The sequence below is a fragment of the Hippocampus comes genome, unplaced genomic scaffold, assembly GCF_001891065.2.
Source record: "Hippocampus comes isolate QL1 unplaced genomic scaffold, H_comes_QL1_v1.1 scaffold260, whole genome shotgun sequence".
NCBI lineage: Eukaryota > Metazoa > Chordata > Actinopteri > Syngnathiformes > Syngnathidae > Hippocampus > Hippocampus comes.
Window position 1 is genome coordinate 440,003 of NW_017805378.1, and position 26,653 is coordinate 466,655.

At 42.6% G+C, this 26,653-nt stretch overlaps 2 protein-coding genes across 6 annotated transcripts in view; one reads left to right on the forward strand and one right to left on the reverse strand.

The window, feature by feature from the left end:
* rapgef1b (Rap guanine nucleotide exchange factor (GEF) 1b) overlaps nt 1-26,653 on the forward strand; it is a 158,244-nt gene that overhangs the window by 5,168 nt on the left and 126,423 nt on the right. The gene's annotated exons all lie outside the window — the stretch shown is intronic.
* The window catches only part of ntng2b (netrin g2b), a 64,780-nt gene that overhangs the window by 2,781 nt on the left and 35,346 nt on the right, over nt 1-26,653 (reverse strand). For 3 of the 4 annotated variants that reach the window (XM_019872139.1, XM_019872138.1, XM_019872137.1), the window contains 4 exons: nt 18,842-19,014; nt 17,118-17,147; nt 1,579-1,746; nt 64-198 (listed from right to left, as the gene is read on the reverse strand). In XM_019872139.1, the coding sequence (XP_019727698.1) occupies nt 64-198; nt 1,579-1,746; nt 17,118-17,147; nt 18,842-19,014 (506 nt within the window). Of the gene's footprint in view, nt 1-63; nt 199-1,578; nt 1,747-9,956; nt 10,865-10,959; nt 11,101-17,117; nt 17,148-18,841; nt 19,015-26,653 lie in introns of those variants that run through there. The other variant, XM_019872140.1, reaches the window with a different exon arrangement.

Below are 26,653 nucleotides of genomic sequence, written 5' to 3' on the forward strand. Positions count from 1 at the left end.
GTGTGTGTGTGTGTGTGTATATATATATATATATATATAGTGAGGGGGCGGGGGGTCACTTACGGTAACAGCCTTGTTTCCAGTAGTAGCCCGGCAGACACTCGTCACACTTGGCCCCGGTGGTGCCGTCTTTGCACTGGCAGAAGCCCGTGCCGTTGCAACGGTCGTGGACGGAGCCCATCTGGTTGCAGTTGCACTCTGATGGGGATGAAGCGAACGAGGGCGAGGGGAAGACATTTGTTAATGATGCGCCTTGCGCACGTTTATTTATATTCCGGACAGGTTGTCTTGCGTTAAAGCATGTGCGCCCTTTGTACACAAAGTCATTGTTCCTGTATCACGACAAGCAATCTGGACATTGTGTTGCCATCGAAGTCAGGGCTTGTCCTCAGATGCCCGATTACATCCTGAGAAGATCCACAACAAAACTCCAGTAATTGTTGTTGTTCCCAGAGAACCGGCAAACTATATATGTGCCTGTGAGCATTGTTCAATGCTATCTCGATGTGTGTTCCTCAGTAGCAATTAGTTGTCAGACTTTTGAAACAAGCACATAACTCAGGTTGATGCTAACATACAATGGCATCGGTGTCACCCTTGAATTGATATTGGGACACAAACATGTAACACATGTAGGCATATCTAACACTACTCACAGGCATATATTCATTATCCTCCGCAAAGAACGGCTAATATTACTGCACTGTCGAAAAATAAACGTCTGATACGACCGTCTGCCAGAGAGCCCTTTGGTTTTATTGAAATGCGAAATACTGACTGAGTGATCCCCATCAGGCTTTGGATTAGTAATACGCCATAAATACATTTCACATATTCATTGAAGCTGACTGCTGAGCCGCTCGCCAATAATTTGTCGTTTTGATCATGAGGCAAAAGAGTTGATTCGTTGCTGACAGCTTCTCTGTTTCTTAAAATCAGATTGCATTCCTGAGTGTAAAATATTTCCAGAAGTAGAGTGGGCCTGAAGAGTAGAGATTACGCAATATGACAGCAATGCGGTTGGTATGTGTGTTTGTGGGTCATGCGCATTAATGTCGGGATTACAACCAGCGGCCTCGTTTAGTTGGTGGCGTTTCCCAGGGAAGCTTGAACCGGTTTCTGTTGCTTTTTCGTTCGTGCTGATTTCAACCTGTGCGACAGTGGCACAATTGCACCCACAAATTCCCATTGGGCAAGACTTCAATCCTTGCTTTTTTGGCGGCTTTTTGTAATTATTTTATTTATTTTTGATTTTTGACGAATACCGTCTATGTGGCAGCATTTAAATGCTTCAAGCATTTTAATACAAATGGTGCAGCAAGGCATGCAGACAGACATTAAGTACTCACTGGCATATATTTATGACTAATACTCTAAATAGAGTCACTGCACACCAATCATGATGCACAAATTGTTTAAATCTATAAATTCAATTGAATTGTTCTGACTATGATTACAAATGTAAAATGTTTAATTCTCTTATGTCTCAGTTTTACTGTCGAATAAACACCAAGAGTGTTCGTCTTTTCCTTTCCTCAACTACTCTTCAACGGACACGCCCACACACAGTTTTCCCACCGATGCAGACGCTCTCGTCATCCAGCTCAGCAGAGGTGTTGCGGAAGTAACCCAGTCTGCAGTGTTGGCAGTTCTGGCCCCGGGTGTTGTGCTTGCAGCTGACGCACGTGACAATTTTCAGGAACTCGAGGTAGCTGCAGCGGTTGGAGTGGCCGTAGCATTCACAGTCTAAAAGAAAATGAAGAGCAAGGGGGTGAGACAAGTTCAAGTTATTCCTCGGGAGAGCACCGTCCAGCTTTACTTGGAAGTCGTGGAGAGAATGCGACTGGAGAGCGGCACACTCTTAATAAGATTCCTCGAGAGCGGCAAGTGATAAATGTCGGAAAGTTTTGATGTCAGTGAGCAAACGGATGGCCCTCAGTGTGCTTTATGAGTCCCGTATTGGCTCAATAAAGACGGACCACTCCCTCACAGTTACGACACGCGCTCGCAGTTCGCTGACTCTGCTTGGCTGCTGGACTGATTACTGCTGGGACCTCCGCCCGCCTGCCGGCCTTCGATGCTTGTTTGCATACGTGCAGTGCAGCTGCGTGACTCACGGCGTGGTAATTGGGTTTAAGGAAGTGTAATGTCATGTCATTAACCTTTTAACTGATTAGAAGCTCAAGAATCACCTATTTAAATTTTTTTTCCTCGACAACGTTGTCAACAAGTTTGCCGAACAGCCATTCACATCATCTGTCGATAAGTACACCATAAAACTGACCTTTGCCAAGTTTGCCAAATGACTGATCGCACCCCTGTCAACAAAAACACAGGCACAAGATTTACCATGCCGTTACTGTCTCCCAAGTTTTGTCAAACAATCGATCACACCCCTTCGACAAAAACATCCAAAAAAAGATCAAACCACCACAACCCTTCCCACAACTTTGTCAAACCATTGGCATTTCCTTCGAGAATGCCCCAAAAAAACAGATCGCCAAATTTGCCAAACAACTGATCACAACCCACTGTGGACGTGAAAAAATACGATAATGGCCTACATAGACAATTGTGGCAAATTGCCGATTGTGCCCAATCTACAACTATTCTGAAAAATCAATGTCCTCCTTCCATTAAGACAACCAACCCTCGACAAGTTGGCCTGAAAAAATAAAAGCAACCCCCAAGCTCTTTATTTTTCAGTTCAACTGGACGTTGGCTGTGCTTTCGCAAACACAGTCAGAGTTTTTTCCACCTGGAAGTCCATTGGACGACAACTTTGTTTCAGGTATCATTCGGACAGACATGAGGCATCAGCATTTGGTATCTGAGGCTTTGCGGTTTTTCTGCTCCAGTTGGACGTTTAGCGCCAAGTTTAGAAGCTTTATTGCCATCGCACTGCTGCAACGTAATTGACACCCTCCGTGGGAAGTTTCTCGAAACAGGATCTCTTCTTGACAAACCACGCTGCTGTTGATGCCGCTGATGGAAACACTTAGTCATCGCGCAAAGCCAGGGAACGACGAACCGCACTGCAACTCAGCATCAACATAAGATCAGTTCATAAAGCTTTCCCAGGACCAACTTTAGCTTTTTCAAAGGCTTCAAGGGAGGAAAGTGATGATGCTCAACAACCTGAAGTCGGTACAAGGAAAGTTTTATCACTTGCCAAAGCACCCACTGGAGCAAGCTTTTGTTATTGCTTAGTTTCAGTGATGCCCTCTGGATGGATGTTCCTTGTCTTTGTGTGATAGTCTGCTTTCGGGATTAAGTGTGTTCATCTGTAGTGGCAGTAGTCAGCCATCCAACATGGGTGCTGTGTCAAGAACAGATCCAGTTTCGGGAAACTTGCCATGGATAGCGTACGTTGTGCGATGCATGTCAGCAGTTTCACGGCCTTAAAGCTTCTCGAACTGGCACCGGATGGCAGTCGGGGATAGAAAAACTTCTTGCTGGCTGACCCAATGTCAACCTGCAAGCATCTTAACCACCCAAAAAACCCTGCAGAGCCCAACATCTCAAATGGTGATAGCCACACTTCTGTCTGAAACGAAATAGAAACATACTGGCACACTGAAGTGTGATAAAGGAGGTACGCTGTACACTTAAGAAAAAAAAAAAACAAAAACAATCACCTGTCGACAGAATCGAAGCGCCCCCGCCAACAAACAACCAGGCGGAAGCAAATTAGTAAACTTTTGCAAAGCGCTGCTTTTGAAGAAATGAAACGTTTTCCATCCTAAGTAGCAATGTGAATAAGCTTATGGGGCGGGAGGCCAACACCCCCAAATAAAAGCTGGCAATCATTTAAAGTGAGAGCTACTGCTCCACATTCTCGTTGCGATTATCCGCACCAAGTCTGCTGCCTAATTACGGTTTTATTAAGCTTCATAAGTTGGCTCAGACCAACGGTCAGCTGCAAGGCATCACTCTCAATTTATTATGATTTTTTTTTCGACATTTAGATATTTACCAGGCATGTTTGTGCAAATATGCATTTAAATGCGCATTAAAAAGTGGTGGTTTAGCTGTTTAATCAGCCGTCACATTATTATTTGATTATTGTTTGGTGGACGCTGCGGCGTGAATTATGAATGAGCAGGTTTAAAGGAAGTTGGCGAACGCGGTGCCGTAAAGTGCCTCTCTCAGCACTGAGGGAAGCGAGCGAGAAGGAAGAAGAAGTGCCCTGATTAAATATAAATGGCCAATTACGCTGCAGACTTGAGAGAGGCACCGGGACCCTGTTCGCCGAATCAATGCCACGAGTCAAGATGTTGCTTTATTGCTATTTATCAATCGTGAGCTATCATCTTTTTTTTTTTTTCGTTAACGAGCAGCTTTTATGAAACCGAAGCTCGACAGTTGTCTGGCTTAAGTGTGCAAATTGGCCTACACTTACCTTGATCATGCATGGAATGCAAACACAACCACACAGGAGTCTCAGATGCATGGGGGGGATAGAAGATGAAACAAAAATGGAGTGAAGAATTTTTCCACAATTTTTTTTTTTTAAACTGCTAGATCTTCAAAATGTGATGAAAGGCTACACCTAAATCACAGACACACACCTTCTCTGATTTGCGCCAAGCTCCCGCTGTGTAGTGGATGACCCTCCCCGTGGTCTCTTACCTTTGAAATGATCATATATGATTCCAAATAAATGTCTTGCCCCGGGCTGGCCTGACATCAAGAATTTCAGGAGCCCTTGAGGAATGCAGGAAAACGCTTGAGAGTTTGCTTCGCCACAAGTTGGCACATTGTCCTGCTTCCTACAGTCACAGCAGGAATTTTCAAACGGGCAGAAAAACGTAAGGATGCGAGGGCTACCCTGACATCATTTCTCCGTACAAGCTAAATCGTATATTACCTGACGGAGTTTTTTAAGATAAGACCTGTTGTTCAGTCGAAGTCCACCGAACTCACTTTTCCAACAAGCATTAACATTGGCAGAACAATTCTTGAAAAAAAAAAGAGGCTTCAAACTCTCGAGTTCAAGTTTACTGGTAACATTGGCAGAACAATTCTTGAAATAAAAGAGGCTTCAAACTCTCGAGTTCAAGTTTACTGTCAATCTAAAATTCAAACAAAGAGAACTACACTTTGTATATTTAAAACAAACATTTTATCTCCACTAGCTTAATGCTAACACATAATGGGAAATCCAGTAGACGGGCTAATGAAACTTAACATCGTTGCGGTAGTTGTAACCTTTGAAGCAAACCCATTGAAAAAAATATCACAATCCTCATGCATATACTGTTTATCCTCTGTGAAAAATGACAACTATTACCGCAATTTACTAAACCATACTATAATTGTGAAAATCTTCATTTCTGTCTCCATGGCTGTTTTAAACTGATCCCCCAAGTGGCTAAGTCACACTCAACAGAAGGCATCGCAATGAATTAATCGTGCTCAAATCGTGCTGGTTATCTTTTTTATATTTGGTTTATTATGTTTGTTTTATAAAGTAAATGTTTTAAAGTGCTGTTTACATCATTAAGAAAAAAACCCAACACAACTTGTTGGTGGGTCTGAAACTAGCTACATACATTTCTATTCATTTCAATCTTGAAAAATAATTTAATATAGGAGCATGGTCACAGAACAAATTAAATCCATTGGTTAAGGTGCCACTTAATAATCTTAACCAGTTAATTGTGATGATAGAAATTCATTCCTGCCATTTTCTCTGAGCAACGTTTGAGCTTTTATGACCCCTTTTTGTTTTATTGCCCTTTTGTTCAATCTTTGATGACTAACCTACCGTGCTTTAAAAAGAACTGAAGGGATCTTCCTGAAAGGCTATGCAAATTATTCCCTGTGCACGTGTCGGAAGGAGAGAAATTGCCGTTTTAAAAAGTCCTGATCCACAACTCTTTAGAAATGTAGGGCAAATGTAAAGCAGGGGACGGGAGCAATACATCAGCTGTAATGGATGCCTGTGACACTTGTGAGTTTAGCGGCTTGAGTATCTGTTGCTTGTAACACGGCCACATACTCTAGGTGCCATTCGTTAGATCTCGAAGGTAAGTTTTGAAAGTTTGTCTTTCGCAGGTTTTGATGCACTGATTTTGTTCAATTTCTTAAAGGGTTATAATTAACGGAATACTGACACTAGTTTCATTTGTTTATGGTGTTTCCCATTGTGTGTTATCATTAACCTAGGCTAAGTTGTGTGTTTAAAATATACAATGTGTAATTCTTTGTTTTATGTTTAGTTTGACAGTAAATTTGAACTCAAGAAGCTGAAACTACTTTTTTGAACTGCCAATTTAAAAACTGTTGTGAAGTGAGTCGATTTCACTGCTAATAAAGAACTTCATGTGCTGAAATTTTGCCTGCAATTCAGAGCAGAAAAATCTGCCCACTGACAGCTCATAACTCAAAAACTCATAAGTAGAGCCACTCCTAACTCAAGGCACCACTGCATTGGCTTACACAGAGAAAGGAAAACCCCGATAACCTTTTGACCTCATCCTGATGATTCAAAATCCCAATATGATGGCTAATCCGCTGCCTGTTTGAGTTCTACCTTTCTGCTTTTTCTCTCTCCTCTCCTCCTCCTCCTCCTCCTCCCCGTCTTCATGATGGTTCCCAAAGGAGTCCGGCGTTTCATGACCGCCTCCATCCCTCTCACCGTGGTGCGCTACAAAGCAGCAACATCTTGAAAATCAATTTGTATCGACGTGGAACACATGAGTGCAGGCTGTTTTACTGGAATAGATTGGCAAGACAGCAACGTCTAATGCTTTATGACAACCCCCCCCCCGCCCCCCCCTTCCAAAACACAAATCCTTCTCCTTCCCGTTTATTTTCAAATCCCAGCAAATCATGCAGCTATTTCATACTATGCATCTTACAATGCGATACCTTTCCTCTCGGGCTTTCTGTGTCGATGCCTCTCCTTGTCAGCAGAACTTGTTGATTTGTGACTGTGCCTCTCCTGGGAGTGTTCTCTAAGATTGTGGAAGACTGAAACAGCCGCTATTGTCATTGACACAACAAAAAAAAGTATAGGCTGCGCAGCTGAAGAGTGAAATCTTGTTCCCCCTTGGAACTCTCGCTTATCGCAGGATATACGTTCCAGATCCACCCGGCTCGGTCTGGCACGTATTTCCCACAATAAATTGAGGTGCACTGTTCTGTTGTACAGTAAAAAGTAACAGTCACGGAATCGAAAGGACTCGGGCGATTGTCACGGATGTGTTGAATTGTTTGCCCAGTCCCCCTCCCCGCCAGAGTGATAAATACAGGGAAATGAATTGGAATGAAGGTGAAACTCTTCATAGAACTCAAACATACGTTGACCTTCCTTTGATTCAATGCTCAACGATTTCCATGACCTGGATGACTGAGAATCTACACAGACAAACAATCGACAAACTTCACTCCGTCTCCCCTTGGCCCTCAGGCGGAATAACAATGATGCTACTCTTTTGTGAATAAGTTGATAGCTGTAGCTGTCACCGCAGGAAATCTTTTTTTCTGTCTTTCCAAGGCCTCCTTTTCTTACACTGTGATATGTTGAACATATCCAGTGCCTCATTATTGGGTCATAACTAAACAGGCAATGCAGGGACACCATCATCGCCTCAAATAAAATCGGCGGACGCCACACTATGTGGCAGTTAATGCTTTGCCTGCCTGCCCCCCCTCTCCACCCATTGATGAAAAGAGTTTTTGTTGCATCTATGTACTACTTTCCAAATGCCTTGACATACCTTAGCATCTACTGTAAATGTACAATTTATCTGATCATTTTTCGATACAATACCTCTCATTTGGCCGAGTTCTTCCTCACCTTGTCTGCCATTCTTATGCTCAGATGAGAAATAGCCACTGTGACCATGTGTCTCATGTGCATGTCCTGCAGAATTGTGGGAAACTATGTAACCAAGCGAAACCAGAGTGCAAGTTGTGGCTTATTTCTTGGCTTGCTGCAACTGAACTTTAAAATAATACCGTGTCTTTCGTCCTCATGCTCAGAGGAGAAATGACTGTGACCGTGAGTTTCATGTCCATGGTCCTCAGACTTGTGGGAGACTGTCACGACAAAGCAAAACAAGTGTGCAAGTTTTTGTCTTGCTACATTCTAAAATAGTGTCGTTTAGTTCCCTTTGTCTGACTTACTCCTCACCTTTGTCTTCTTTCTCAGGCATAGATGACACATGATCATTGTGGTTATGAGTTTCAAGCCCATGTCTCTCAGACTTGTGGGAAACTGTCACGGGAAAGCAAAACGGGAGTGCCAGTTTTCATTTTGCGAGATGGCTTTCATTTGGCTTTCAGGGTCTTCATCCTCACCTTCTCTGTCATTCTCATTCTCAGATGAGAAATGACCATTGTGGCTATGAGTCCCATGCCCACGTCCATCAGACTTGTGAGAGACTGTCACAAAAAAAGCAAAACAGGTGTTGCAAGTTTGTCTTTCTTTCTAGACTCAAATGCCACCTCCCATTGAACTTTAGCTGACTGATTCCGCACCTTCCCTGTCATTCTCATGCAAAGATGAGAAAGTACGAAGTCCGTGGCTCTCATGCCCATGCCCCTCAGACCTGTGTGAATCTACAGTATGTGCTGCACAAACAAAGCAAGAGTTCAAGTTTCCACCTTAAAAGAAATGCCAGCATGGCTGTCTTCTTGCTCACCGTGGCTGCCATTCTCATTCTCAGATGAGAAATGTCCCTTGTGGCTGTGAGTTTCATGTCCATGTCCTTCAGACCAATGCAAAACTGAGTCGTGGACAGAACCAGAGTGCACGTTATGATGCCAGATTCTCAAAGGAACCTCTCTTTTGACTTTGTCATCCTCTTCACCTGCTCTGTCATTCTCACGGTCAGATGAGAAAGTACCGTGTGCTCGAGTCTCATGCCCATGTCTCTCAGACCTGTGGGGAACTATGTGATGGACAAACAGAACAAGAGTGCAAGTTTCCATCTTTAAAAAAAAAGACAAAGTACAATGCTCACTACTTCTGGAATGTACAAAAATACCACTCATTCGACTGTCTTCTTCCTCAACCTTTCTGCCATTCTCATGCTCAGAGGAGAAATGGCCGTTATGTACATGCCCTTTTGACCTTTGGGAAACTGTCATGGACAAAAACCAATAATTCTATCATGCGAGACTCAAAGCATATACATAACATTTGACTTTGAGTGACCTTTTCCTCACCTTCCATTTCATTCTCAAGCACATATGAGAAAATACTGTGCCCATGAGTCTCATGGCCACGTCTCTCAGACATGTGGGAAACTGTCATTAAAAGGAAGGCAAGGTTGCATCACACTTTTCACTACTAATACCATCAAAACAATAAAAAAAGGATACCTCTCTTTTGGTTGCCTCCTTTCTCAACTTCATCCTCATGCTCAGATGAGAAAGCACGTTTGTGGCCATAAGTCTCATTTTCCTCATGCTTATGGGAAACCAGAGGTCTGTCTTTGACGATCATAACCACGACACAATTTACATAGGTAGAGCTAACTTGTACCAACAGTGCTACTTCTACTAAAACTACTGCTGTACATTCAACTGTGATACTCTTACTTTCAGCTTCTTTTTGTTTGTCCTTGCCCTCCCCGTCCTCCTCGTGCTCAGAGGAGAAAGTACTTTCGTGGCCACGACTCTCATGTTCCTGCGGCCCATTAGAAACTAACACGATAAAAAAAAGAACATTTAAAATCAAGCAGAGGGGTTTCTACTCTCTACAACGCTACATCTATGGGAGATGACAATACCTCCACCTATCGTTTCCTTCTCATGATCAAATGAGGTTGCCGTCCCATGGTCATGATTCTCATGAGGAACGGAAACTCTTATACGTTTGCCTTCCTCATGTTCAGGTGAGAAAGTGCCTCTGTGGCTATGAGTTTCATGTTCCTGAAGTGCGTGAGGGACTGAAATACAATTGAAAAGCAAAGATGTTGATCAGTTGTTTTTTTTTTTCTTGTTTGTGCACTTGCTGATAGAATGATTCTCATGTACTTTGTACATTCTCATCTCCAAGAGTCTGCCATAGTGACTAGCAGATTACTTCGAAAACTTCAACCCTCACGATCAATTTGTCTTTTGTTGGGAACATCCTCCTGGTGAGATGAGAAAGTGTTTTTGTGGTCATGAGTCTCATGTTCCTCAGGAACATGAGACACTAACCTCATAAGAAAAATGATTTACATTTCTAGGTAAGTTTTAAGGTCTTGGGAATGCATTTCTACTTTAAACGGTGCTGCATCTATAGGGGATGCTAATACCTTTATGGCTTCTTTTTGTCTCATGTTCAAATGTGGTTGTTGTCCCATGGCCATGTTCCTCATGAGGAAGGGAAACTCTTTTGTGTTTGTCTTCCCCGTGTTCGGATGAGGAAGTGCCTCTGTGGGTGTGAGTCTCATGTTCCTCAAGAGCACGAGAGACTGAAATGCCATCGACAAGCAAAGGTGTTAATACACATTCTCATTTTAAGGCTCATTGAGGAACTGATTCTCATGTACATTCTCATTTCCAAAATGAGAGACTGCTATAGTCGTTTCTTTCACTACTTTGAAAAGTCATACCTTCACGTTCACTGGGATCGTCCTCATGGTGAGATGAGAAACCTTTGAGCTCGTGAGTGTCATGTTTCTCAAGCACATGAGAAACTAACACTTAGAAAAATGAAGATTTACACTCAAGCTGAGTTGTTAGGTTTAATGAAAGGGCGTCTACTTTCTACATCACTGCATGTACAGCATTTTAAAAGTCATACCTTTACTTTCACCTTGTTTTTCATTGGGAACCTCCCTGCGGTCCCCATGGAGAGATGAAAAACGGTCTTTGTGGTCATGAGTCTCATGTTCCTCCAGCACATGAGAAAATAACACTGCAAAAAGGTAATTTAGACCCAAGCTGAGTTGTAAGGTTTGAGGGAAGGGTTTCTAATGTCTCGAACGATGCATCTATGGGAAATGCCATTACATTCATCTTTTCTTCCTTTCTTGGGTTCAAATGAGGTTGTTGTCCCTTGTCTATGATCCTCATGAGGAAGGGTAACTCTTTGATGTTTGTCTTCCCCGTGTTCAAATGAGAAGGTGCTTCTGCGGCCTTGGGTCTCAAGTTCTGCAAGTGTGTGAGAGACTGAAATGGCATTGACGAGCAAATATGTTGATTTTTTTTTTTTTCTTCTCATTTTAAGGCTTCTCATTTTAAGATTTGAAAAACCATATTCTGTAACGTCTTCTCACAAGTATACCTTGCATAGAACCCCTGGAATCAATATAGCCTCGAAAGAGCAGCCTGGACCTACATCCTACTTATGCATTTTTAACTATCTCAACTTTTCCCCTTCCTTTCCACCCTTTTTTTCTCCCCCTGCGTTTTTCCATGTTATGCTTTACCCAAGGGGGGTTTTGCATTTCCCAGAATCCTTTGCATCAAGTTCTCAGGGCTACTGCGCGTGTAGGAGAGAGACGGGAATCTAGTTCAGCTGGAGCTTGCTACTCCTCACGCGTGTTCATAAAGTGGAAACGTCTTTGTTTTGTTGTCATTGTCGGATGACAAGCCCGCTGGATGGTTAAACGTGTAGCTAATCAGCCTGTTAAAACGTGATTTTTTTCACATTTTCAGCAAGTAGCCTATCGTCAAACCTTGAACTTGCTCATGAGACCACAGCATGCTCATTGGATTTGTTTTGAAGACAAGCTTAGACTCTCAAGAGTTGATTTCTGTTACGTTGTTTTACATTTCATCTGAACCAGGATGGCTAAATTACCTCGGAAGCTATCAGTTTGGTGATTGCAAAGTAAAACATCAATACAAACATCTGACATCATCCTGTACTCATGTAGGTCATGTCTGAGCTAAGTCGAGTCCCATGAATATCAAGTGAAACTCATGTTGAGACATTTTCTGCCAGCGTTTTAATTGGGGAGAGAACACGTAACGAAGGCTGAGTATTATTTTGAACTCGTCAAGTTGTGAGTTGTACCAATTTTCCCGTAGCCTTTTGTGTATTCATGTAAGGCGAATTACACGTTGTTGAGTGGCCAGAGCTTAGCAGCCCACTAGAGACCACTACGCCGCATGCCTCCATCTGTGTTCGACACCCCCTCGAGGTATTTTTGCACGGGCCATGCTTGTCTCCAGTGGCTTCTCTTCGGAGCGGGGCATCCTGTAAGCATCCTTCTTCCGGGCAAATCTCACTGCCGCCCACGCTCCACCCCCTACGTCCTCCCCGGGGTTCCAGCAGCTGTTTTTTCTGCGGCCGTATCATCATCGTCGTCATCATCTCACATGACTGGCACAACGCCATTGCTTTATCTCATCAAAGCATCACCATTCACACACACACACACACACACACACACACACACACACACACACACACACACACACACACACACACACACACGTGTGTGAGTCCATACTGTTTCAGTAGCAAGAAACTACTGTGGGAAAACAGCAGTCAGAATCGGGTTTGAAAAGGCTGCACTCGAAACTACGACTTGTTTCATTTATAAATCAGATTTTATCCCCATTGGAAGTGATTGCAAATACAGTAATACTTTGATTTATGAGTCTGGAGCATAATCCCTGGCTGGGGTAAATGGGGATTCACTCTGTCAGTTCATCCAAAAACAACAGTACAACAACGCTCCACAAGGGGGAGATAGATATTACACAATGCAACTTGAAGTTGCCTTGCACATACTTTATGTACAGTACATTCATGCTTCTATGCATCCATGCAAATGTACTGGGAGAGATTCCAGGTGCTTGTAATTGTTCAAGGCTTTTTTTTCTTTCTTTTTTGATGCCGAGCCGCATCAGTTACACGAGGACACAGCATGTAAATGCAACGAGGAGCTGCTGAGCGAGCTCGTGAATTAGCATAGGAGATGCTGCCTCAGATTGTTTATCTAGAGAGCGCCTCATCCTCCCTTTTTTTTTCTTTTTTTTTTTTCCCTTCAAACACACACATGCACGCACACATGATGAGCGTTCACACAGTGTGAAGTGTGATTTCACACTGCTGACAAAGACTGAACTCCAAAGCTGTTCCATAAGCCTCCCATTGCTGGGAGATTTTCCATTTATTTATTTATTTTAACCCTACAGAGAATCGTCTTAAAGGCTAATGTGGCCATAAAATGATGTTTTGCACTCTATGTCAAAAGCCTTGATCAAATTTTATGCTTTTTTTTTTTTTTTTTTTTTTTAAAGCCTTAATGGGCACGGCCTAGTGAGTGACGTCGGGAGCTTGTGTTTTGTTTGTCCTGTTAAATAAATGGGTGAAAGATCATCAACGATTGTGGCTTTGCTCGCCCATTTCCAGGGCATCACGGTGCGTTCATTGCTCCATTTTTTTTAATATTACTTTATTTGAACAGGAAAAATTGTCTCCTGGATTTCCTTAATTTTGTGAATCCAGTGAAAAATGCGGAATGAGAAATGACTTTGGCGTTCACACAATAAAGTTTCGAAAATAAATAAATAAAATAAAAGACCCTGTGGTCGGGGCCCTAATCGAAGGGACTTGGTGGTGGAAGTGTGGGGTGTCCGATTGTTTTTATATCACAGCAAATATTAATTGGCCCTTAACCTCTAGTGGAGTGCTCTATTATTAATTAGTCATAAGTACGAGAGCAGTGCAATTTCCACTGCTAGCGAAGCGTTAGTGTAACAGCTTGTGACGCAATTGGGACGAGGCTGGTCATGCAGTGGCGATACCAGCAACCGATACATCAAAATATGACATTGGGTACGTCCTTCTTGGGACTAGTTTGCCAAATACCTCCGGCAGTTTGACACATAGGCGCATCATCATCTGCATCAGAAAGAAAGGTTTTGACCATTTTTTGTCATTTTATTAAAAGGCTAATAGCAGTATTGGTGAGCTATAAATTAAGTATGACACAGGAGTGGATTTTCAAATCCTGTATCATCCATTGTTTAAAAAAAAAAAAAAAAAATGGCAGAACCAACTCCCATCCCATCCTGCTCCCGTTCATAATGACTCCCACTCTCGTTCTGCTGCCAGTTGGGGGGAAAATAAACAAAGTTACTGGATAATCCTGATCCCGTCTGCCCCTGTGAACTTTTTATCCTGTACCGTCCCAATCCCCTGATGAAAGGTAAAGTTGATAACCTTCCCCAAAACAATGTCAACCTCTCGTAAGCAAAGAATGAATCCTGGTATCAGTCTGAACAAAAGTGGTATCAAACATCCTGATGGTAAAGCACTACCTTTGTCTAAATGAAGCTCCTCAATTCACTTTGACATAGTTGCTTGGCAACAGCATGTCAAATGATGGCGGCAAAGCACTACTTTTATCAAAAAGAAACTCTACAACACAACTCAACATAAATCCTTGGCACGAATACAGTAGTTCCTTGGCAGCAAAATGCCACAAGACGCCGCAAAAGTTGATTGCTCAGTCAGGAACACAAAAAGAGTTTGTGAGTTTCTTGGGGAATAACAGAGTATACGTTTTTGTTTTTGTTTTCCTGTGTGTGTCCCGCAATTGGTTGGTGACCAGTGCAGTGTATCCCACTTCTCGCTCCAAAGTCAGTTGGGGTGGGCACCTCGTGCTCACACGCCACCCTAATGAGAACAAGCGCTATGGAAAATAGATAGAATGACCTACTATATGGTTAGATTGTATTTTCTTAAATGGGTTATGGGAATGGAAGCGGATTTATTGTGCAGTTATTTGACAGGTGCCTGCCTGTCTGACTGTGCAGAAGGGCTGTCTCAGAACGCACACGCAGACACAGACACACACAGCCTTAAGTGAGCACACAGCTCATGTGCTTTTCCTCCTTGCTCGCACACACATGGACGCACTCTTAGTGCATTTGCATATAATGAGATCATTTGTCACGCCGCCCCGACAAACGCTCGCAATCATTGCCCTAATGCCACCTGTCACTCGCAGCATCCTCATGTCTTATTACGGCACCGAGGTACGGTGTTCATTCGGCCACCGGCTAATGAAGACATTGCGAGTCGGCTGCCCGCCGTTTAACGTGCACGCCTTAACAATGTCGTGGACACTTTTTTTTTAATGCGTTACATGATTTTCCAGGCATGCTCCCATCATCGTGCTCTGTCCCAGGCAGTGTGGACTTTTGGTGTTTAAAAAAACACAAAACAAAACAAACATGCAGGCTTTGATTAGAAGGGCAAGTGGGCATATTGTTCGCTCGGAATTCTGCCAACATTTTCAGGATGAATGCACCCACCATTGCATGAGACCTTAGCGCTTTTGTTTTTAGAATCTATTTTATTTTTTTTTTGTACTGTGTCTGAAATGCCCTATAGTGCCATGTAATGGTGCTAGAGCCCTGTCGAAGATAAAAGTAGAGCTTTGGCGCTATCTCGTGATTTCTTGTTATTGATTTCGCAGCATTCACAATGCGAGCCCAAGGGCTGTTTGAAAAGTTGACAGCAGGGGGCGATACTGGATAAAATGTCAGCCGCCTTAATCTGTTTAATTCATATTTCACAAATGCAATATTAATCAGAATACTGTGTTTAGACTCGTGGTGCCACAGTATATTATTGCAAAGAAAATGATTTCTGAACAAGGGAGGAAGCTGGAGTATCCAGCCAATCGCAGGTCAACTGTTGACAAAACTCGTCAATTTACTGTTTTTGTGCTCCTTATAAAACGCCACAGGACGGGTCATATAAAAGTTGTGCTTTGGCACCATCTTTGGCGCCAATGAACTATGTCAAAGTGACATTAGGTCCACAAAATCAAAGGGTAGATGTACATAAAATATGTTCCACCCCACATGTAGTCAGTCTGTGTTAGAGAAGATCAAGTCGGGGTTATGGTGGGTGGGGCGGGTTTGTTAGTGTAATACATGAGTTGGATTTGGTGGCTCTGACCCTCCCGCCCTTGCCCATCTGTTCAGCTGACCAATGGGATGTGGGCTCGCTGGATCAGATTGTCCTGCCAACCTAATCTCGCATGGTCACTGACGTAACCGGGCCGCTAATGTGACGAGTTATATTAATCGTCACGTTTGCGGTGACCACTCGAGCCCCAAAGACCTCAGTATGTGATCTGTACGTCGGGCCCCGGTGCGCCATATGCTCGACGTGTGTACAGTGGCCCACTCGGGCACTGAAGGCTTGATGATATATTCAGTTCTCTATGCAAGAGCTAAAACAAGGGGAGGCTTACAAATCTACAGGGATTCTGTGTGACCCAGATGTCGATGCGTAATGATTTTGAAAAATACCCTGCACAGCATTTTGCGCAAGAACAACTGCATTTCACACAGAAGATGGCGAACTTGGGGTTATCGCCGCAACAGGTTTACTGTTGTCAAGCACTCGCATGCTTTGGAACACTGATCTTGCGAACATTTCTGACATATCAACACTCCCGTGGGTGGTTATGAACCATATTCCCGATGATACATCGCGACATTCCCTGTATCCAGAACAGTGACTGGGCAAACAGTTAGTCCGCACAGGCGGTGCCACGCCTATGCTACTTGCTCTGAAAGTGCAAAATTGCCATAGATGGACTCGGGTCCACCCATTCTGCGTCGGTGCCTTTTATGCAGTGCGAAAGGGGGCCATGTGCATAAAAGCCAGAGTCAATGTCACCACTTTGACGCCGGCTTGTGTGGAAGAGCTACTAGCCTGAGAGACTCTCCACAGAGAGAATCACTAATCAGCTCGCACTTTTTATTCTCGCCCCCCCTCCCAAGCCCTTCACCCGGAATCACATACATATGCTGGCATTCTCTTTTTCTTTTTTCCCCCGCCCCCTAGCACCACCAACTTTACCAACTGTCTGCTCTCCACTCCCTTTTTCTTCAATCCGTCAACGTCTGTAGTCTGAAAACCAAACTGTGGAAGAATTCCTCCTGAGCAGGTTTGTGTGATGTGCGGCGATGAAAGGACTTGGCCGACAGAGGGGCCTATTAATAATGAAGCGGAGATGGAAAAAGAGAGAGAGAGAGGGAGAGGACTTGTAGGGGGAGGAGAAGCGAGTGACTGCAGGGGTGGGAGTGTCAGGAGCGTCTCCCGATGTGGTTCAAACTTGGAAAAACGGTGCAAAAGAAGACAGGGAAGGGAAAGGAGAAAATTTCCTCTGCTTTGCATTATTACTTACTAGAACCGGAGGGCGAACCAGCAATCGTACCTGAAACGAAGAAGAAGAGATGAAAATGATGAGAACGTGTTGACTTATGCATTGAGTTTGCCCAAAGGCACATCTTGATGATCACGTTGAGGATGGCTTCAAGATTCTACACTGACAAAGCATGTTTTGGCTTCAGAACCTCACATTGGAGAGCTTGCATTTGACCTCATTCACTGCCAGCCATTTCCAAAGCAGAGTTCTCCAAGTTGCTGGCGGTCTCAGAGCATTTTGAATGATTATATGGTGACAACATGAGCACCAAGCCCAACTAAACAAAGAGTACACTCTCTTTTTTTTACCAGGAAAAAGGGTATGTTTCTAGAGTTTTCCATTCTTTTGTAACATGGTTGGTTTTTAACCATACATACACTGCATGCGCATATTCTTCTGGAGTGTAAAACAACTCCACTCAAAACTTCAAAAGTTGTCTTTTAAAATCCAAAATCTTTTTTAACACTCTGCATCATTTGTTACAGTATTAGAAAAGCGTTGCTTAGTTATGTCACTTGTAACTTTGATCTATAAAACAGCGACCTGAATCCGAAGGAAAGGAATCGTTTATACTGTCCTGAATATCCCAAATTTGCACCTCCATCCAGCAAAGCTCGAAACATTGAGAATGTTCAAATTCGGCTTCTGGAATCCGCGAGTGTGCATGTCGGTACCATTAGCGCGCGGTTGAGGAGTAGAAAATGGGCCTTTTGTCGTGCGGCGCGTGCAGGCCCAGGTGCGTTTGTGCCCGCGTCGCTGGCTGTGCGTGTTTCCTCCTGCGCACGCCAGCGTCGGCGTTTGTTTGAAAGGACAAAACTGGGGAGCTGCTGCCCTAGATTATTATTTTATCATCGCTCGCTGCTGTAGCTGGCAGCCTTCTCCTCCAGGATTTCCCCCCACGCACTCTCCCCTCGTCTAAGGTGATGCGAACCCGGTGAGCTCTGTCCAAACTTCCTCTATGACCTTGAAACTCGTCTTAAAAAAAATCACACAAATTGGGATTGCCTTACAATTTTTTTCCCCCTAGGATAAAAATTCAACTACAATGAACAGGCGTCAAATTGGACTACACAGCGGTGAGTGGTGAAGGTTATCATTTTTGCCGCGAGAAATTTCACGGAATCGGTCGGAACGTTGTTTTATCATGCATTTTTGTCCATCTATCTATGCCAGTGACGTAAAGTGATAAGCCGAACAATTAAATTCTCTTTACCTCGATCGCAGAAGGTCCAATTTATAAAACAGAATTGTTCATTTGTACACTTAAATTGATTTGTGTTTTAAATTGAGATGTGGCTGGCCATCATTATTTCTGTGTATGGATCATTGCAACATTTGAGGACATTTTCTTATTTTCATGAACTGAAGAAGACACCAGATTGTATTATTTACAAGTGAATGAATTCAATAGATTCGTTTTACTGGTTATTTGCCATCAACATTTCAGGAAATCAAAACACAGACCTGAAAGTAATACGTATTTTCGACCCCACTTGGTAGGATGAAGGATAAAGTGCCTGGGATTAAGGACAAATAAAGTTCAGCTGTTCTAATACTTTTCTGATAACTTCCACCGAGCAAAGTTGCAAACGTCGTAAATGTAATTTTTAACTCCCGCTAATGGGATCTGTGGTGTGACCGTTGTCCTCCAATTGTGCAGAGACTCATGAAATAGACGCATTCACATCGTGCGGGGTACGTACAGGTGTTGGGGGTTCCGTTAGGTGCGGGCAGGTAGGAGCCGGCCTTCCACGACTTGGCCTTGAAGCCCTTCTTGCAGCGCTGGCAGTCCTGGCCCGTGGTGTTGTGCTCACACTGGCACTGCAGATTGCCGTCCTGCAGCAGGCACTGGGAGGCATGGAGGTTACACTTGCACCTTTTAATGAAGACGGAGGAGGGAGAAAAAAAAAAAGGCAGGTGTAAGCTTCAAGTTACACACACACACACACACACACACACACACACACGACACGCAGCAGTTGACGATGTTGTGTTAACATCGCAGGTTATTAAAGGTGACGTTTTTCCTCCTAGGAAATAAAAAGTGCAACTGCTGACTGCTATAAACTCATCTCTGTATGTTGTTGTTTGGAAAGACTGATTGAATTATACACCTTATACGTTCGTACAAGTACAGTGCAACCCCATTTTTCAAGAGGGATGCGTTTCAGGCCATACAAAACTTCATAGTTTGACCCTTATAAACTTACCAAAACGCACATATTAACATAGCAAAGCACACGATTAAAAGTATTCCTTAGAGGCTGTTCCCACCCTCACGCTGTCAAGAAGTGGGTGACTATCATATAACATCACTTTGACGAAATGAAAAGAAGACTTGCACAGTTCTCCAAATATTTGTGTTGGGAATATTTGTTATTTGTCACTCTCAGTTGAAGTTAACTTTAAAAGTGACACAAAACAGAATGAAAGAAAACTGAATAAAACGAAAGCCTGCTAGCATAATGCTAACATATCATGTGAAACGCCAAACGTAAAAAGTTGAAGCGGCAAATGGAAATTAGCAAAGATGCTGCAGTAATTCAGAACCTTCAATCATCTGCTCTTTTATCACACATGGAGTAGCAACGCGTACAGAGCGTCGCGTTTTTGGTGTGTTAAGCTTCGACTTTTAGCTCCCAGACAAAATGAGGATGGGCAGGACCTCTCAGCAGCTGCCATTTTCACATTACTGAACCTTTTCCAGATGAGCGGCTGGATTCCGATTCCAGTTTGTTCCACCGGAGTGCACAACCATCCGTCTGCATCAAATATTCAGAGACGACATCGATATTTCAATCTTCCCTCTCTCATTATAATCTTACCTTGCTTTATTTGGAAAATTGGTAAAGGTTGCTGGATTTGACATCGTTATGGTGGGTTTTTTTTTTTGTTTTGTTTTGTTTTTTTTTTTTACTTCAGACCAATTAGGCCTGCGCCTGCCTGATCAACCAACCAGATGATCTGACAGGATGCAGAAGGTGGAATCCATCAGACAGGTGTCTCGCCTTCACCGCTGAAGGACACGAGCTGTCCTCGTAAACGATGAGGGAAATTGAACATCTCTTTTTTTGTTTTTTTTTTTTGTCCTAGCGTGCACACGAAGGGAGCTTGAACGTTTGGTGAAATGAGACAGGTGTGTTTCCGAACGGACTGGGAGGCGACAAACGCCTGGGCTGAGTGAGTGACAGCGGCCGACATAGCGCCGCTTCTTATCTTCTAAAAGGCTCCAACCTGTCTCATTGCAAAAGTGAAAGGCGCCATCTCGGAAGTTTTTACCCTGTTGCCCGTCACAAAGATTTACAGACAACCCCTCTTCATCACCAGGGATACTCTTGAAACACACTTAAACTTATTAAAACAAACTTTCAGACGTAGTCCTGAGCGCCTCTTCTCACTTTGCCGCTCGAGCAGTTCCTCATAGCATGATTGCTTCAAGTTGTTTGTCACTCCCATTTGAAAATGACTGTAAACCGGACATGTAAAATAACAGAGGATTAAGCATTGTATTCCCGAAGTGTGGAATTGCCAATATGGTGTAAAATTTTTTGACTGACAAATACATTTAAACGTACTTCTAAGTCCAAACTTAATTGCAGGCTAAATGCTACAAATGCAGCATTTTTTCCCCAGTATATTGACTTGAAATAAAACAATTTTTTTTTTTTAGCGTTTGACCTACATTATACAAACACGTTCGAAGGAAGCATAATTTGTAATTTTGTGGTTTTATAATGTAACAGCATCAAACAACTTTTGATAAACGGCAAACTATTTCATTTTCCTACATCATAAAAGATGTTTGCTCCATTCGTAAACGTAACACTTTTTGTCTTGAGTCTCGTTCACTTTTATTCTATTTTTTTATTGTTCGAGATAAAGGTCCAAACAAAAAGATGGAACATTTAGTACAACCGTAAATATAAAAATAAATGAGTAGAACTCTGCTCTTACCTGCTTAGCTGTAACAGAGCGCAAATGAACTAATATTAGCCATACTCGTTAGCTATGTTATCTGCCTGGGTAGCAAGTCCCAAGTGTTTCCTTCATCAAGTGACATGTCTTGAAAATGATGCAAACTGTCATTTCAAGACGTGACCTCGAATTTGTTGAATTACACTAAATTTGGACTTGCCTGTATCCTGTAACAAACAATAAAAATACGATCGTGATGAAGATAGATAGATAAACCTAGCGTGGGTTCACCGTATCGTGGCGGCATGAATTCGCGATTGTTGGGACATCTCCTCGTGTGCAATCCCACCAATGACCAATTAATGAGTTTGCTGGCCAGCTCCTGCATCCCTCTGTCCAGAATCGGCTTTGAGCGCACGTCTCTGTGAAGTCATGTCAGCGGCTGTGTCTTTAATGATGGCGCGACTGCCTGTTTTTAGACGGGCAGAGGCATAGCAATTACGGGTATAAATAAGAAGAAAGATAAACAAACATCAAGGGGGAGCCATGCGGTGACGAAGCCCGAGAAAGCAGCTGGAAGCAGCCGTTAATGGGGCTTTATCTGTCGCTTTACTGTAGTCACCCATTCCGCCATCCCTCGGCGGGGAAACATTCATCATTGCCGCTCTTCCAGTGTTTTCTCTCAAACTCCGCCTGCCAACTTCTGCTGTGCCCGCTTTTGACTCTCCGTGTTGTATCTTGGCTGCTTTGATTGTCTGTAGCCCCAAAGCTATGCGGCAACTGCGAGATGCTCCGCTGCGTTCTTTCGGCAACAGTGTGTTAGCTCAAATTTAGCTGAGCAGCCTGTACGGCACTCGCCTGTCGCCTCAGAGGAACGAAGGAACTATATCAGGGTTGCAATCGTTTAGAATTTTTCTCTAATCGCTTAAGAGTAGTTTTATAATTAGTAGTTTATGGTTTGCATTTTGTTTGGATTTTCTGGGTTTTTTTTCAATGAAGTTAATTTGAATTAGTTTTTTGACAGTTTTTATTAGTTTGTGTGTATCTAAAAAAATGTTTGTTTTGTTTTTTGTGTTAGCTTTAGTTTTTTTTTTATACAGGGTATCTGTGTGCAAGATTAAAAAGTATACCCCCACTCAAAAAAAAAAAGAGTTAAATTCCACTTTTTTTCAGACTGATCGAGTACTACAAATAGGCAAAATTGTGAGGAAAGATCTTTCTTTCTTTCTGACACAGATGATGATTCGCCAGTAAAACCATTCGTGAGACACATGCTGTAGCATATATGGACTTTTTAAAATGACCTAACTTCTGGGTAACACAATAATGTTGGTGTAATGTAATGCCACACAGCTGTCGTAAAATTATCACAGTTTTCAATTCTTCTTAAAAACTTATGTACGGAAATAATTTACGACTCCAACAAAAGACATTTTCACGATAATTATTGGGAGTTTTGTAAATGTAAAATGTAATTTCAGTTAGGTAACATTCTTTTCAACACGTTAAAACATTTTTGTTCAACTCTTCGAAGGTAAAACTTCATCAGCTGGTGATTGAAGCGGCAGTAGCCCCTTTCATACTTCCCCTTTCTGCAGAATCAGGCCAAGGATATTTAAAAACACACAGTTTGCCTGCGGTAGTTGAGTCAACCTTGTATAGTGTTTCTTGATGGTGTTAACGTTCACTTTTTACGGCCCATATGAGCATGCTTTGCCAAGCTCCAGCAAAACAACATCCTGAGCGTAATGCTCAGGCGTCCCGCCGCGAGCGCAGCGTGAAGTGACCGAGCGAGGCGAATGAACCACATGAAGCCACGATCATTGATCAGTCGCATGCCCACTCAAGTCTTTATCACCCGCGTAAATGCCACGCCACACCACCACCACCGGAACCTTCCCGCCTTGTAAATTCCCAGAAACTATTTGGACATGACTCCGTTTATGTTGTAGCTTCATAAATTTCTCCCACCAAAGGGAGATAATTGAGTTTCCTCAAGTAGTGTCTTGGTCTTAAGTGGACTGCTCTGCTCCATTCCTCCTGTCCCATTGTTCATTATTCGCAGACAATTTCACTATGATTTCAAAAGTGCTCTGGTTGGAAATGATGTGCCAGATCTCTCTCTCTCTCTCTCTCTCTCTCTCTCAGACAAATAAAGGTTTTCTTATCTTATGTATATATACATCTTTTGGATGAAGACAGCGTCAATGAATTATTTATCGGAGAGTCCGTAAATGGCAGTGATGTTCGTGCCTTTGCCGGCGCACGCATCCTAGAGCGTTCTCATTCGTCAGATTGTGGCAGAGACGCCGGCCCCGCTTTAAGCCACCAGCGCTCTCAAGTATGCACACTACACGCTAAATAATGGAGCCTGGGCACATGGTGTCCTCAAGTCCAGACCTCAAAGGACCGATGTCGTGAACACACCAGGTTCCTTGTGTGTGTTTGCTGAGTTAATGTAAGAAAGGCGGAAGTGCCCGAGAGAGGGATTTTTTTTTATTTTTTACATTTTTGGCGTCCCTTTAGAATGCCTCGTTGTTGCTGTTAGGGTAAGCCCAGGTGGGAATTAAGAACCTTATTTTACACGCTTGAGGCTTTTTTAAATTTAGTCAAATTAGGCACGGTTGTTAACAACACTCTTCTCTGCAGTGTGTCAAATTCACAAAATACACTTATTTTTCTGTGATTGCAGCGTTTCCTTGACGATCATTCAATGTGATACATTCACAAATTTGACCTTGACCCAGCAGAAAGTGTCGCAAAAATCTCCTTTGGTTACAAAGTTACCTGAACTGTATTTTCTTCACCTTTATGAAGAGACATTTTGTTACTATTGTAGTAAATAGTTTCAATGCCGCACTCGAAAAGGCACACAAACAATTGTGTATTTATATATATAATATAAAATATAATTTTAACTTTTGAACTTTCCTTTTGAGTGAACATTTTTGCCAAGATACACCCCAAATTCTTGAGTTTTCCAGCCTGTTAAAGGCAATCTATAGATAATCGTGGAATTGTAATCAAATGGAGTTCAAAATTTTATGACTGGGATAAAGTCAGCCGTCAAGTATAGTTTTTTTTTTTTTCTTCGAATGCTTCCAAGCTCCGATAATCCTTGTTTAGCTTCTCAGTGGCTTCCAATTGGATTGATTTTAAAGCTCTTTTAAAAGGACTTGAGTCTCCCGTCATTGGCTGGCTTCCATTTGAACAGATTACATTTTTGCTCTTCCGGTAACATCAATTTATACTGTGCCCCATGTTTTACTGCATTATTTGTTTCCGTATCTTTTTTTCCCAGCCATGTTTTGTTTATACAACTCAACTTGCCGTTTGCTGTTTGGTGATTTATTCTAATTTTCTGGTTTTGAACATCCTGCCTTTGCACAGCTGTTTTTGTTTTTCAGGCATTGAAAAATATATTCATACTTCACTCGCCGCTTCACCTGACATATTTTTGAAATTTTAGTTTTTACTTCAGTAATGATATACTCTATCCATCCTTATAAAAAAAAAGAAAAAGTTGACAAGCTGCAACAAAGCACCACATCTTGTCATGCTGCTTATAAAAATGTATTATGCTGCGCAGGCTGTAGCATATTCTTTGTCATCAGTCGGGAATGGAAGGATCTTCACAAGTTGCTGACCACTGCGCGAGTGACCCTTATTAATTCAACTACACATGCCGCCTTTGCTAAGTAGTAATGTTAGTTTTCCCAGAAGACCTGGGAGGCAAAAAAAATCTCATCACGGTGAGATCCTAGGCCTGTATTTTCAAACGGTTCCAGTGACTGCTGACTGATGCAAGTGATTAACTGATATAAAAACAAGCAAACATGAAAAAAAAAGGTACAATACCAATATAGTGAATGGCTAAAATGCTAACATCCTCAGAGATGATATGCTAACCTCTATACACCTTTACTTCTTGCACTCTATTCAGGTCCTATTTTTTGTGAGAATTAATAAGTATAGCATGCTCGCGGTTGTTATGCCAATATGACAACAATGCGAGTAACGAAAGCGCAAAGGCTGATGAGAAGGATTCTTTACTTTTGACCTGTATCAGTATTCCAAATGAACATTGATAATGCTAACATGCTAGGAGTTTGTATGCCAACATATGCCAACCTGAGTATTGTTGAGGCCAATTCATATTTGTTTTACCACTTACTCTGTATCAATTACTATTTGTATTGTGAATTGAGGAAATGCTAATATGCTAACTGCAGGTACAACATGATAGCAGTTAGTATGCAAGCAGTCTAGTCAGGTAGCAACATGAGTAACGAAAGTGACAGCTCAATTAGAGTATTAAAATACAATTTACGCTGTCAAAAATAGCATTTTCTATGAAATGTCTTTTTTTTCCAACCATGTAAGGTTTCCTGGAAAAAAAAACAAAACCTGTACTGTCATTTTGTGGCTGTATCTCATGGCCTTTAAAGCCTCGACTGTGTCTGGATCAGTGAACGACTATGCGGGATATTAAGAGCGTATACCCCCCTGTGGAGTCCTCACCGCTGCTGAGTGCGTTTTTTTTAATGAACACCAATAGTAATACCTGGGGATAGGGGGAAATTGGATTCCATTTGGAGGGTGGAGGGGGCCGTCAACGTACGGTTGCTCATTTATACGAGATGGTTCGCAACTGGTAGGTCCGCAATCCATGCAATGGACTGTCCCGAAAAAGAAGAGATCACTATCAAGGCGTTCAGTAAAAAGCTGTGGTTGTCGGCTGTTTTATGCAACTGATTTTTGTTTTTCTTATTGTCATTTTTTTATATATGCACTCGTCAAGTTGTGTGTTAAAGCAGCAGTTATTTGAAGGTTTAAAGCTTAACGTGAAATCAATGCTAATGTCTGTTATTAACCCACCTATGGCGTTTTCCATGATATGCTAGCATCAAGCTAGTAGCATCAAGCTAGTAGACTTAAGTTATTACATGGTGTGATTTGAACATTTTCATGTTTCAGTGTACAATGTTCAGTTCATTTTGTTTGCTCGAAGTGATATTATACAGCAGTCTCCCATTTCTTGACAGCAACAGAGTGTGAAGAGGTGCTCAGCAACACGTAATTAAAGTAAGTTTTACTACATTAAAGTGTGTTTTAATAAGTTTAGGAGTAAAAATTGTTTTTATATAATCTTGTTATATCTCATATTTTCACCTTTCACGGGTTAAAAATGCTAAAAAAAGTATGATCTACATAGAGCATGTTTTCAAAACCTATTTTTGAATAGTGATGTGTCGTTCGCGAACGAGCCGGCTCTTAGAGCCGGCTCTTTGAAGTGAACGACATGAGCCGGCTCCTAAGAGGGAGCCGCTTTAATGGGAGCCGACTTTTTTTTTCCTCCTGTTTTTTTCCCCCTTTCGTTAAAGCCGCACGTGATTGGTCAAGATCCGTGGTAGAAGAGGGAGGAGAGGGTTACACACTCGCACACGCACACGTCACGCACAGACACACACACACACACACACACACACACACACACACACACACACACACACGCACACACACGCGCGCGCGCCGCTTCAGTGAAGAGAAGGGGGAGGAGTCAGAGACACAGCAGCACACTGTGAGCGCTGAGCAGCACA